This window comes from Lissotriton helveticus, chromosome 11, assembly GCF_964261635.1.
Source record: "Lissotriton helveticus chromosome 11, aLisHel1.1, whole genome shotgun sequence".
Classification (NCBI taxonomy): Eukaryota; Metazoa; Chordata; class Amphibia; order Caudata; family Salamandridae; genus Lissotriton; species Lissotriton helveticus.
In genome coordinates, this window is record NC_136072.1 from 599,381,737 (window position 1) to 599,396,699 (window position 14,963).

General features: G+C 43.9%; 1 protein-coding gene across 1 annotated transcript in view; it reads left to right on the plus strand.

Moving 5' to 3' along the window:
• ATP1B3 (ATPase Na+/K+ transporting subunit beta 3) overlaps nt 1-14,963 on the plus strand; it is a 303,008-nt gene that overhangs the window by 274,124 nt on the left and 13,921 nt on the right. The window contains exon 6 of the mRNA XM_078666402.1: nt 3,527-3,613. Within this exon, the coding sequence (XP_078522528.1) occupies nt 3,527-3,613 (87 nt within the window). The remainder of the gene's footprint in view (nt 1-3,526; nt 3,614-14,963) is intronic.

A 14,963-nucleotide genomic window follows, 5' to 3' on the forward strand; every position in this document is an offset into this window, starting at 1 on the left:
AACCCTTCATTGTTGTTTTACTTGGAAAAGCTAGTAGCCCCATTGGAGAGTACAGAGTTACACACTGGCCACACAGCAGTGCTACCTTCGGTATGGGAATACTAAATATGATGCTTCAAGGTATCCAAAGAATAGTTGCATTAAACCTGACTTAGTGCCCAGTCGAATTTAATGTAACTTCTTTTACTAAATTTGCAACTTTAGTAAGTAAAGACTTTGCCCAAAGTTTTGCAGTTACCGTTTACAGTTGCTGGCCACGAGACAGCCTTCTGCCTTCCTCGTGGGAGGTGTGAACGACTCGGAACCGAACACAAAGAGCGTGTTGTGGGGAGAGGGGTGACTTCTCCCTGACACAAAGGCCAAACAGGGTGTGAGCCCAAAAGGCATTCTTCAAAGGGGAAGTTGCCTTTGAAGGGCAATGGTGGGCACACACGAGGGGTTCCTGTTTTGTTCTTGCGGACAGGTTGATGTTAAGGACAAAAAAGGGTAAGCTGTTGTCAGACCAGTTTTTCTGTTGGCATGAAGCCCTCAGGTACCTACACTTCTGGGGTGGGTTAGGGAGCTCCACACACAGAGAAGGCTTCTACAATCTTGGGAGTTGGCAAAATAGTGTATTCTAGGATAGCTAGATGCCACACTTAACAGTAAGTTGTCACTAGACGGTAGAGGACCTTGTAGACCATTGGCTACTATTTACCACATGCCCTGAAGACACTAACTGGGCATGAACGTGGCAGCTAGACCTCACATGGTACCGAAGAGTTGACAAAGACTGCCCTTTTGATCCCTGGACCCAGCAAGCAGAGGCTGCACCAAGACTAGACTACACCTGCTGCTCCTTGGGCTAGCGAGGAGACGACTGTGCCTGTGGTGCTCTGCTCGAGGAAGAGTGGTCTCAAGCCTCAAACAGAAGAGGTGACTCCAAGAGGCAGTTGACTGAATTCTTGTTACAGTTACCGGGCCGCAAATGCTGAAGAAGCCTGCCTTGGTAGCCAAGAATGCCTGACAGCCAACGTGTGGCCTCGGAGACCTAGACTCATTCCTTTAAAGTTGCACCCATGCCTGCGGGACACAGGAGAGTTTTCTGAGTGCAGTTTGGTCAGCCAAGACGGAAGTTACCATAAGTTAAAGGGAACAGCTGTTTTCGCTGTAACTGGAGACAAGAAGCAACTGGGTTTTGGTGTACTTTAAGTCGCATCGACCCCTATGGCCAAAGTTACCGACTGTGTTCGTGGACCGAGGAGTAGCACCCGGAAAAACCCTTGTCAACGTATCTGCATCTGTCAGAATTCTGTATCGCTTGCTTTGGGACCACTCCATTGTAGATTATGGCAGTTCGTCTATAGAGCCTGGAACTGGACTGGAGATTGTTTTAACTGTGACGTAACTGTCCAACCTAGGCTCTTTGGACCCTATGACTCACTCCTAGCCTGAGTTGGTCGCAGAAAGCGGGCCATAGTAGTAGTTTACAATGTTATAAAAGTTTTCCAAAGTTTGTGTGGGGTTCATTGCAATGATTTATTGCTCCTTTAAAAATCCATCTCCCCAGAACCTTCCTGTGGATTTTAGTTGAGATATTATTTTAAAGATAAAAATACAACCTATGCTTTATAAATTGGTGTGGGATTGTGAATGAACCTAGATTCTTTCTTCATCTGATTTAGTGGTATTTAATGCTTTATAGTTCCTTTGATAAAGCCTGACTGCTCAGAGCCACAGCTACCCATTGTTCAGCTAAGGTTTGGCAAACTAATCTGACTGGACCCAGTATACAGGTAGTGATCTTATTGGACGGTGAGGTCTCACAACCACACCTTATGATAAACCGATTTCCTCACACTTCGTTCCAAGTAGATCGTGGGCTTTTCACATTGTTCCCACAGAGCTATATAATCTGGAGAATTAATTATGGGCCAGGTAGGATCTCCTGTATTCTAAGTGTTAAGGCTTGTATGCGAGAATGTTGCTCGTGCAAATTTGCTAAAAAAAAATGTCGTAGCATGATAAAGGGGGGGCAGCTATGTGTCTGATAATTTTGTGTGCAACATTAATGCATTATTGAAGCTTAAGAAAATGAAGACAAGAGTTGAAGTTTGCTACAGAAAGGATATGGTTGCCTTTTTAATTCAAGGATCTTAGTTTAGAATAAGATCATTAGTTCAGTGACAGGATAAGCTTAGCTTTAGAGTACGTTTTAGAATCGGGTGAATGAAAATTATTTAATTGTTACAAAAGTGTTGTAGCAATTGCGGTTTAGGAGCCTGTATGGTATTTTAAAACATCGTTTATATTCTTTGTAGTGTGTGCTTTGTGCGAGATGTCTTGAGTGTGCAGTAACTGACTTGTGGGAGGTCGGTTCATCTGCTGTTGTGGAGAGCAGTATGCGCCTGTTCCCTACCCGGTAGTGTTCTGGTACTTACGCTCGTGGAGCTTCAGAAGGAGGACAGAGCGGTTGTTACTCGGACCGCCTGCTGGGGTGAGTTGCAGGAAACCATTTTATAATGTAACTTGTACTAGAAGAATGCAGTGAACTGTGTGGATTGCCGAATCCGGTGTATAAGAAATGTTTTCCTGCTGGGTATGATTGATTTCAGAGCTGATCGTAACCTGCTTTGCTTTGCGCCCCTTTAGTGTTGTGGAAGGGGGTTGAGTGCAGGAACAAAAGCCCCCACTTTACATCAATTAATTGTGTTTTCAATGCGTTTGTGTTATGAACGGGCCAGTAGTGGAGGTTTTTTGGTGTCATGTGTGATCTGTAGTGGAATGCACTCTTGTTGATGCGGTCACATAGCCGTGTTTGTGTCAACTGGAACAAGGTTGTCTGAGAGATGGCTGGGTTTATGGATTTGCCTATAATCCTAGTCGGGGCAAAGAGTAACAGTTCTCGCTTTGAGTGGCAGAGAAGCCTTGGATTCGAACAAGGGAACAGATTTTATTTTGTGAGTGTATCTCCTGGAATACCTTTACTTTGCTAGGAAGTGGTGATGAAACAAGCACGTATTTTAAGATGTTTATTATGGCCATAAGCGGCGAGGATCAGTCATTTTATTGATTTCTTCTGTGTTGGAAGTGAGCTCATCAAATTAGCCTTTTATTGGATGTTAGTATGTCCAAAATCCTCTTTTTCACGAGGGTGATCCTAGGTATCTATATGGTTTGCTTATTTTCATGTTCCTTAGTTGTAATCCCTGCAAGATTGCATCATCTACTACAAGAACTCCTGACCCTGCGCTCCCTAAACTTGCATCCCATGCAGTCTTCTAATTATTTTAAATGCAGGCCAATGGTTTTGAGATTACTGTTTAGATATGCATCATAAGTGAAACTGAGGTTTTCAATATATATACTTTTGGGGGGGGGGGGGGGCCTTGAGCAAAAAAAAAAATTGTGAACTGCTGGCGCGCATTTGTTATTGTATGTCAAAAACTACTACTGTGTAGCGTCTTTATTTTTGTTGCTGGTTGTGCTGTCTGTGTTACGTCAGGAAGTTTGAGCGGTTTTATTTGAATTTTGTGTTTCATTGCAGAGTGAGAATCGCGCAAGCTTGCAGTATTTCCCTGAATATGGAAGAATAGATTTGATGTACTTCCCATACTTTGGAAAGAAATCTCACGTAAGTGTTTATATGAGTACTAAAGTGCAATAAGTATACGTTTAGGAAGGCATTGGCAAAGACTGACTTTTTTGGCTAGTCTTTACTTTGTGAATGCTGGTTTTGTTTGTCATGGTTTTTCCCAAACTTTATTGCTGAGGATTCTGCTGGCCCCTCGTCAGTATATATATATATCTATATCTATATCTATATCAAACTTGAAGAGACCACTCCCGGTGAGTAAACCCTTTTATTCTGAGGGTACACGGACCATCTGTCAGGCACACAAGAGCTCCAATGTTCAGCCATACGCGTTTCGGGCTCACGCCCTTGTTCACTGGCCCCAGAACACTCAACAGCAAGCGGACCACCTGCACACAATTAAATATCCCGCCCCAATGGGCGTGTGTGCGAGTGCATCATGGTCCTCGTAGTCCACTTTGAAATAAAACCCATGTGGGTGCCGCTGAATGTCCGAAATAAAACACTCCTCCCCATGTGGGCAAGCTCGTAGTGTACAAGGCATCAAGTCCATGCCAATACCTGCCCTCAGACCGGACTCACCGCACATGCAGAGTCTCTTTGTTTCTGATGCTGCTGTCCCGCATAGTCTGCAGTGGGGCTCTTCGCGACCTGGACGGGCCGCTTAAACATGAAGAAACAGTTGCCACAAACTTGAAGAGACCACTCCCGGTGAGTAAACCCTTTTATTCTGAGGGTACACGGACCATCTGTCAGGCACACAAGAGCTCCAATGTTCAGCCATACGTGTTTCGGGCTCACGCCCTTGTTCACTGGCCCCAGAACACTCAACAGCAAGCGGACCACCTGCACACAATTAAATATCCCGCCCCAACTGTTCTAAGTATAAGTGCTCAACTACATTTGCAAAAAGATAAAACAAGTGAATATAATTTAAAAACTGTACATTTTCATGAAATATATACAAGAAGTCTCATATTGGCAAGCCACTAATTTCCATATAGTGCAATTATCCAAGGTGAACTGCCAATTCCTCACTGGAATTCAAGCCTACCGGTATTAGAGTTTAAAAGTCTATTATAAATTTGGACTCTAACACTCTCAACTGATGTTCTGTCACCTCCCCTTAATTGAGGTTTGATCGCATCCAAGACAACAAACGCTAACCGTTTATCATTCTGCTTATGAAACGTCTTGAAATGGCGAGCTACCGGATATAACTCATTGTTATTTCTTATTGCTCGCTTATGTTCCAAGACCCTCATTTTTGCTTTCTTCTTTGTGCTGCCAATGTACAGTTTGTTGCAAGGGCAGATTAGGCAATATACGCACAAGTCTGTGTTACAGTCATAGTTTCCTCTAATAACAAATTCCCTTTGACTATTGGGTACTTTGATTTTCGAACAATTCTTGCTATTAGTGCATGCTTTGCAATGCATGCAACATGAAAACCCTGACATTGCCTTGCCCCGCTCATTGGTGGACTTTGCTGTCTGGTTGCGGCTCAATTCATCTTTCAGTGATCTACCCCTTCTAAAAGTTATTTGTGGGGTTTCATGTAGGCATTTGTCCAAAATAGGATCGGTTTTTAATATATGCCAATTTTCATTTAAAATTTTTCGTATCTGAAAGGCTTGGCTGGAATAAGTTGTAATGAACCTGATTTGATTATCATTTTTGTCATCTTTGGTTTTGGGATTTAAGAGAGCAGTTCTATCCAGCTCATCTACCTTGTTTACAGCTCTCTTATATATACACATACCATTTGAAAAATACTCCTTGTTACTGTAGTCCCTGGCACTTACTGGAACTAATTTGTGTTGGGATCTACTCCTTGTGAAAGGGCAGAAAGCTGTTGCACAGTTAACCAAAGGCCAAAGTGGCTAGCCCATTGCCCCATGCTTGACCCATCAAAACATGCTATACAGAACTGTGATCCACAGAAAAAGCTTTAGAAAGTACTGATGACCGCTGGCATTTGGTTCTATCCACATGTCGAGTCCCTTGATTGTGTGCTGCCACTAACAAGAGTGGTAGTATTTAACTTTTTGCATTGTTGGAAAGCGTATGCTCCGGATTGAGGTTGTTTCATTCAAGAGCTATAGTCCAGATTTGTATAAGATACAAAGGGCATAAATAAAGACAGCAAGCCTGCCATTTATTCAGATACGCACTTCCTGCCAATCCGCCATTAAGGGTGGTTTGTGGTTCCACTTTTTTTTAAGCCTGTAGAGCAGTATGCTTCATGGAATCTTACAGATAACCTTAGTAGGCAAGGCTTCTGGTGTTAACCATGAAACAATCCCTAAGGATATATTTGTATTGTGAATCCTCGTTAGGCCCTCTTAGGGGCAGTTGTATAGTGCTTTGCCAACAGTAGTTTTTAAATATTCGTAATTTTGAGACTGTATACCTGATTGTTCCTGTGTGCTTAATTCAGAAGTTCAGTTCAACTTTATTAGGATACAAAAGTACCCATAAAAGCACACAAAACAAATACATCACAGCAATTAACCAAAAAGGTTAAAAATAATTTTAAAATATCCAGTGTACAGATACTAAAGTGACTTGTGCAAAGCTATACATCCTGTCAATACATGTTTGCTTGGGGTCCTGCCCACCATCCGCTATCTTGGGTGAGGATTAGGGCGAGCAGACCAGTGCTCGGCCCCTCCCTCCCTCGACGGCATAAAACCCCCAAAAACACAAACGTTACACGATTGATAGTGTGAACGGGTGAGGTCTTGAGGCAGTAAGCCGGGACCTGGTGTGTGCGCTTGTCAAGAGATTAATACTATTTTTTAACCTGCACTTTGCGACTGCATTTGATGGCACTTACTTTGTTTTTAAAATTCGCTAAAATCCATTGTATTCACGGGCACTGACCCGCGAAATCGCATCATCTGCCCCCTTTTGCCTTTACCGAATCGCCCCCACCGCAGCCGATCAGGTGCTGCTTGGAGTCCTGCCCACCATCCTCCATCTTGGGTGAGGATTAGGGCGAGCAGACCAGTGCTCGGCCCCTCCCGCCCTCGACTGCATAAACCCCCCAGAAACACAAACGTTACACAATTGATAGTGTGAACGGGTGAGGTCTTGAGGCGGAAAGCCGGGACCTGGTGTGTGCGCTTGTCAAGTGATTAATACTATTTTTTAACCTGCACTTCGCGACTGCATTTGGTGGCACTTACTTTGTTTTTAAAATTCGCTAAAATCCATTGTACTCGCGGGCACTGACCCGCAGAATCGCATCATCTGCCCCCTTTTGCCTCTACCGAATCGCCCCCACCGCAGCCGATCAGGTGCTGCTTGGGGTCCAGCCTACCATCCGCCATCTTGGGTGAGGATTAGGGCGAGCAGACCAGTGCTGGGCCCCTCCCGCCCTCGACGGCATAAAATGGATCCCTCACCTAGGATGCGCAGCGGACGAGCGCAGCGGGCGCGCCAGTGGTGCGCCGAAGGCACGCCAAAGGCAAGCCCGTCTGCGACCGGCCGAGACCAGAGGCCATAACCCCTGTCCCATCAACTATGGATAAGTCTGATACATCAAGACTTACATATTCCAGTGGTGACCTTATGAAACTTAACATAAAAATCCCACACGGTCACGTCTTATGTACCAAAGCTGAACCAACTAACATCATGGGCCCCTTCGGGTGTGTGAACTGTAGATGGGATAGCAATCCGATATATTGCCACACGCATAGCAACCCTTCTAATCTCAACATCAACTGTATCTACCTCAATGCGAGATCCCTCCCCAAACACTCCATTGAAATATGGGACACCTATACGAAATCAAACCAGATCTAGCCTTTCTCACTGAGACTTGGCTTGATAGTCACAGTACCCTGGACATTGCATCGGCACTCCCTACGGGGTATACAATTGTAAACCTGAATAGATCAAATAAGAGGGGAGGAGGGGTCGCCATACTATTTAAGGAAACCCTTACTTGCCTTCAGGAAGCACCCACACAAGTTTGCAAACATGAAGTCTTGATTTTTTCAGTCTCCATAAACACTCAAGCAATACTCTGTGGGGCAGTCATTTATAATCCCCCGGGGAGCACGGCAGAATTCAGTACCCAGCTCCTCAAGCAAATCCTTCCTATCTGTCTTAAACATAAAAAATGTCTAGTTTTAGGAGTCTTCAATGTCCATTATGACATGAGTGATGACCCACTAACAAAACACCTATCAGATGCCATGAAAATTTTGCAATTATCACAGAAAATTGAACGATCCACACACAGAGCAGGACACATGTTAGACCTTATTTTCACTAATATAGTAAACACCACCATTAAAGTAATAAAGCCACTGATATGGACTGACCATCACATGATTGAATTTACCATAAATGTACACATAAAGCATATGAGACAGACTGTCCTGACCTTGGAAAAAACGAGAAACTGGAAGAAATTCTCTGTGGAGAAGTTCCAACAGCATTTTCATTATAAAAATATTCCGGGATCCTCCAGTGATCAGGAAATTCACCATTTGCAAAACATCATTGGGAATGCACTGGAACATTGTTCTACACCATGCACCAACCATAAATCCAGACGAACGTTGTCAGAGAAACGGTATGGTCCACATCTAAAGATTCTCAAAAGAAAATGCACAACACTGGAACATAAATGGAGGTTAAGCAAAACCTCAGATGACAGACATGTTTATAAAAAGGAATTGAAAACCTACAATGCAGCCATAAGGAAAGCAAAAAAAAGACTACTTTTCGCACCGGATATTGGACAATAGAAACTCTTTCAAAGAGCTTTTTAAAATAGTCAAGGAACTCTGTAGCCCTCCAAGCCTTATATCAAACCTGATTCCCTCACAAGAGGGTTGCAACAAAATAAGCAACTTCTTTTGTAAAAAAAAATAGATAAAATCTATACTTCCTTCTCTAATAATGACCAGGAAGAAGCTGAGCATCACATAGATCCCACCTCATCGGTTAGCTGCTCTACTTTCGGCCCTTTCTCCGAGGAGGAAGTAAGCAAGGTTATGTTGGAGATTAAATCAGGATCCACTTTGGACCCATGTTCACATCATATTTTCTCACAACTAACCTCTGTAATCTGTCCGGCAGTGACGCAAGCACTTAACTTGTCACTCGACCTTGCGAAATTTCCAACTATTTGGAAAAACGCAGTAGTCATTCCTCTACTGAAAAAAGCCGGTGCTGACATAAACAACCCCACCAATTACCGACCCATTTCACAGCTACCATACTAGTAAATAAACAGCTGTCAAACTTCTTGGAAGCCAACAATCTGTTGGACGTTTCCCAGACTGGTTTTAGGGCGAACAACAGCACCGAGACAACTCTCTTGGCAGTGCTTGACGATATTAGAACACAGGTTGACCAGGGTAAAACGGTCGCCCTGATATTATTAGACCTATCAGCGGCGCTTGATACTGTGTCCCAAAACCTCCTACTAAAAACGCTGGCCGCGAAAGGTATACGGGCAAAAGCTTTATGCTGGCTGGAATCCTTCCTGTCTGATAGATCACAATCGGTTCGCTTAGGCAATTTTACATCCACCCCCCCGGAAGATCAAATACGGGGTGCCACAGGGTGCTTCACTGAGTCCGACATTGTTTAATGTCTACGTATCATCCCTGGCAACCATTGGGAAAAAGTGGGGTATCAATATATGCTCATATGCGGATGATACGCAACTGATGGTCGCCCTAAACGTCGAAGAAGACACCAATAATAGGTTGCTTAACTGCCTCATTGAATTATCCAACTTGATGTACAGCCACTGCTTGAAATTAAACGCCGACAAATCGGAAATCCTTTTGTTTGGTGGATCTCAACAGCTCTGGGATATTACTTGGTGGCCTAACACCCTTGGTACACCCCCCAATCCAACCCAGACCACAAGAAATCTGGGAGTCCACATTGACAATACTCTATCCATGAAAAATCATGTCACAACAATATGCGGCAAAAGTTTCGCACTGTTAAAAATGCTAAGAAGAGTTTTCCCATGGATTTCCGTTGAATGTAGAAAGATACTAGTCCAGTCATTACTGATAAGCAGGCTGGACTACGGGAATTCTTTGTTTGTTGGCATGGCAGACTACTTATTCACAAAGTTACAGCTGGTCCAAAATGCGGCAGCAAAAGCAGTCTGCAAAAAGAAAGTATGACTCTGCCAAGAGCTGTCTGAGGGCCCTACACTGGCTCCCAATGAGGCAAAGAGCCTCCTTCAAGATGTTATGCATTGCTCATAGGGCACTGCATAATACTGGCCCCAACATCCTAAAAAACAGGATTAAATTCTATGCACCCAATCGGAATCTCCATTCACAATTTACAGCAAAAGCCTCCACTACTCGAGTAAAGAGAGCCAGGATGGGCGGGCGATCCTTTTCCCACCTGGCTGCAAACATCTGGAATGACCTGCCCACTGATCTAAGGCTCACGGACTGCTACTTTACTTTTAGAAAAAACTGAAAACCATACTGTTCCCCAAACCGGACTGATTCCATTAGACTCATGAACCAGCCCGTTGTAGACTCTAACAATCTTAGCGCCGTGATATCCTATCTAGGATGAATGTTGCGCTTTAGAAATACGAATAACATAACATAACATGTAATTGTTGAGAAGGAGAAACTTTACAGAATCTATTTATAACAATATCAAGGGTCCATCATGGATCTTCGCGCCTGCAGATTTTAAGAAAGTGCTAGTGCTGAAAATAAGATCAACATCATCTAATTCTACCATGGCTCTGTATGCTACCTCTAAACTAATTGATCTTCTTTTATTAAAATAAGGACATAGAAACTGTTTAAAATATTTGATATAGTATTTGCAGAAAAATATAAAGTGCATGATAGTTTGCTCACTCCTCCTGTCACAAGAGCACAAGTTAAAATTTGAGTCTGGGCTATAACCAAGTGGAAAGCTGAGTGCAAAACGAATTGTACCAGCTTTTAGACGAAACAGTAAACTAGTCTCCCAATGGCTCATTGGTAAGGACAGATATGTGTGGAGTGGATGACTGTACCGTTCAATGACCATGTAGTTGCGCACAGTTATTTTCCTAGCCTCTGCCGCCTCCCGCTCGATCGGAGTACAGAGTGTTCTGCATTTCTTTTTTTACGACTGAGGCAGCAAGTGTGGGATCCCGAAAAATACTTTCCTTTTTTATACTGCGCAAACTACTCAGCACACCGCAACCATGGGATTTCTAAACAATTAGCACAACGTAAACAGTCCTTAATGATCAACTGTGTCAGGGAAGCTGCTTCGTTCTTCCATACTGCAATCCACATGAGTACCGGAGGTGCCCGGATAAAATCAGTTATAAACTTAATATTAAGCTCTTTGCGACATATATATTGGGACATATATTTATTTATTTTATTTATTTTTGGTTTTGTATAGCGCTAGAATCACTCCAACAGGAATATCTCTGCGCTTTTGACCGGTAAATCTGTAAACATACTGAGGAATAGGTTTAAATTTCATTTTTGAATAAAACGGTTTTTAACTGCTTGCGGAAGGCTAGGTGTTCTTTACATTGTCTTAAGGTTAGTGGTAGTCTATTCCATAGCTTTGGGCCCATGGTGGAAAGAGCTCTACCTCCATGCCTAGCTTTTTTGACTTGGGGGACCACAAGTAGAAGACTGGTGCTTGATCTGAGGGACCGTGCTGGGACATAAGGAATAAATCTCCGTTCAAGATAGGTCCCTGTCCGTTCAGACACTTGTGGATCAAACAGCAAATTTTAAATTTGGCCCTTTGTCTGACTGGGAGCCAGTGTAATTGCTCCAGAAGGGGTTTGGAGGGAGTTCTCGGAGGGGCATTCAGAACAAGGCGAGCTGCCGTGTTCTGAATAACCTGTAGTTTATCTAGCACTCCTTCGTTGACGGATAGTAGCAGACCGTTGCAATAATCTATCCGGCTCAGGATAAGTGCTTGAACCAGGATTTTCCTCACTGAGTTGGGTAGAAGGGGGAAGACTTTGCGAAGTAGGCCAATAGTGTAGAAACATATTCCTGATATGTAACTAGTATGCTGCTTGAGTGATAAATCGTGATCAAGCCGAATACCCAGATTCTTCACGATCTGCTTGGGTTCGGGAACAGCCCCCAACTCTACAGGCCACCAATCAGGAGTCCAGAGTATCCTGGCTTCCCCAAATAACATGATCTCCGTTTTGCTGACATTACATTGGAGGTAGTTGGAGGACATCCAATGTGCCACTTCTTTCATGCCAGCTGAAAAGGAGTTCCTAACCTCGGCGGAAAGAGATTTAAAGGGGAACAGGAGTTGCGTGTCATCTGCGTAAGACACTGGAACAAAGCCGTGTCTACGCAGCACTCCTGCCAGGGGTGCCACATAGATATTGAAGAGCGTAGGGCTCAAGCATGAGCCCTGTGGCACCCCCTTAGAGATCTCAATTTCCACCGAGCGGTATGTACCCATGATGACTCTCTGGGTACGGTCAGCTAGGAAACTCTTTAGCCATTCAAGGGCTTTGTTCTTAAGGCCAGCGCTCGACAACCGTTGAATTAGGATGGAATGAGATACGGTGTCGAACGCTGCCGATAAATCTAATAGAACCAAGATGACTGATAAGCCCTTGTCCTGGTAAGCATGGAGATCATCAGTAACCGACAACAAAGTAGATTCGGTACTGTATTTGGGGCGGAATCCTGATTGGGACTCATCCAAGGCCTGTACTTGTTCAATATGTCTGGATAGATGACAATTGACATATTTTTCTGTGACTTTCCCCAAGAAAGGTAGCAGAGAGATGGGTCTTAAGTTTGTCAGGTCTGCCCATGGTAGGGTGGTGTTTTTCCTCAGAGGTCTGACAAGAGCTCGCTTCCATTCCTTGGGGACAGTGCCTGAAATGAGTGAGAGATTCACTAACTCTGTGATCAGTGGACTAAGTTGTTCATCCAGAGTGGGTAGTAGTCTAGCAGGGATGATATCCTCTGGACTACCACTTTTAATCTGTTTTATAAGACTTGATACTTCTTGAAGTGTGGCAGGGGGAAAGATGTCCAGGGATTGTAATTCTTGTATGGAGTCAGAAAAAATGGATAAGGAAGTCCTAGGAACTAAAGCTAAGGCCTGATTAGCACTTAAAATTTTATCATAGATTTTGTCAATTTTGTTCAAGAAGAAACTGGAGATCTCGTCACACAGCTGTTGGGATGAGTTATCAGGAGCTTCACATGCTATCGGTTTAGCAAAGGTCTGTACTATTTGAAAAAGGACTCGAGGGGAATTTCCCGCTTCTTGTATCTGATTAGCGATATGTGCTTTTCGCGCACATCGTATCGCTTTGTGGTAGGAGGATAGTGCACTCCAATATTTTCCTTTGTCTTCTGGAAGATGGGATGTCCTCCACCTTTTTTCTAATTTCCTGGCTCCTTGTTTAAGAGTTCTCAATTTGTCAGAAAACCAAACTTCTTGCTTTCTGACCGGCCTGGATTTAAAAAGCTTTAGAGGGGCAATTTTATCTATCGTTTTCCTAGTTTCATCTTCAAATTTCTTGAAAGCTACTTCAATATCATCCAATTGTCGTAGTACAGGAAGGTTAAAATTATCTTTAAAAGTGGTGTTAGTGACTTTATGCCACTGTCTGCGGATGCAGGGTAAAGTGCTGAGGTGCGTGTGTTTGGGCGCCTGAGGGGGGGTGATAAATTCCACAATGAAATGATCAGTCCAGCTCACCTGGGTAGCAGGTGGGCAGGAAATCGTGTGTGTATTGGAAAAGACTAGGTCTAAAGTATGACCAGCCTGATGTGTAGGTCCTTTATTCTTTAGTGTCAAACCTAGAGTTGATAGGTCTGTTATTATTGATTGAGCGTCATTGCAATCAAGTTTCTCACCATGGACATTGAAGTCTCCGACTAGTGTGAACTCACAGTCGTCATGAACATGTGATGCAAGTAGTTCAATTAAATGATTGGAAAAATTTTTGTATGGACCAGGCGGCCTATAAACTAAAGCCCCTTTATAATTTTCCTTAGAGGACTGTATCTTGAAAATCAGGATTTCAATGTTAGGGGAACAGAATTCATCTAAAATTGTAGCTTTCAATTCTTCTTTATATATCACAGCAATGCCGCCGCCAGTTTTAATAGGACGGTCCAGTCGCAATAGTTTATAATTACATGGGATAGCAAGAGTGATAGCCGGAGTACAGTGTGGTTTGAGCCATGTTTCAGTAAGAAAACACAGCTCAGGTTGGTTAGAAGATATCATATCCCATACCTCCGCCGTGTGTTTTGAGAGGGACCTAATATTACATAGGATATTTTTCCTACCTCGTGGGGCGGTGTCTATGACTGGAGAGGGCAAAGGTGGCATGAGATCATAGCTATATGTGTGAGAAAGCAATATTTCAGCTGTGGTAAATTGAGTGCGACAAAAACAGCAAGAAAAGGGACCTTCAACCTCTAATTGAGAAGTACACTTCACATTTAGTAAGTGAGAGACATTTAAGCTGCGTAGTGCCTTAGAAGAGTATATAAAACTCATCGGGGCGGGGATCAGCGGTATAACAGGACCTACCATGGCCTCTGGCCCGATCTGGCGCGGACGGGCGCAGACGGGCAGGTCTTTGGCTGGTCTTCGGCGTGTCTGAGGCGCCCCCTGCGCGCAATCGCTGCGCGCTTAGACCCGACGAGTGGCTTAATAGCCCCAGGTGCTGCAAGGCTAGAGCGCTAACCGCTCGCTACTACTATATATATTGGGGGGTGGAGATTGGGACGTTCAATAATTTCCTACAAAACCTATTCTCTTCCTGCTGTATGGCTGAGCAGTTGGCCGTTCCCCAGATCTCGGCGCCATATGTGGCCACCGGGGTGCACTGAAGTTTATACATTTTCTGTATGGCTAATAGTGCACCCATGGTCTTAGGGCGAGGTATGCTTAAGATCGAATTGGTGGCCTTTGAGATCTTGCTCCTGGCGTGAGCTAAATGCTCACTCCAGGAGCTGTTCGCAGCAAAGGCCAATCCCAAGTAAACAAAGGATTTTACCGACGTCATCTTATGGCCATCTATTATAATCGGGCGTATGTCGTGCTTACCCGGGCCACTACTCATTAAAAATGATTTCTTAAAATGTACCCGCAGGTCTAAATTTTTCATGTAACTATTACAATTTTGGACAAGGAGGCGCAGGGAATTTGGTGTACGGCCTATAAGAACTGCATCGTCTGCATAAAGCAGCACAGGGATGGGTTCTTTATTAATGTATGGGACGTCTTGGGTGGCCAGTTTCAGGGAGGCATTTAGGCCATTGATATATATAATAAAAAGCAGGGGGGCCAACACGCATCCTTGTCTGACCCCCTGCCGATATCAATGAGTCCCGAAACCTCTCCACCCACCCTA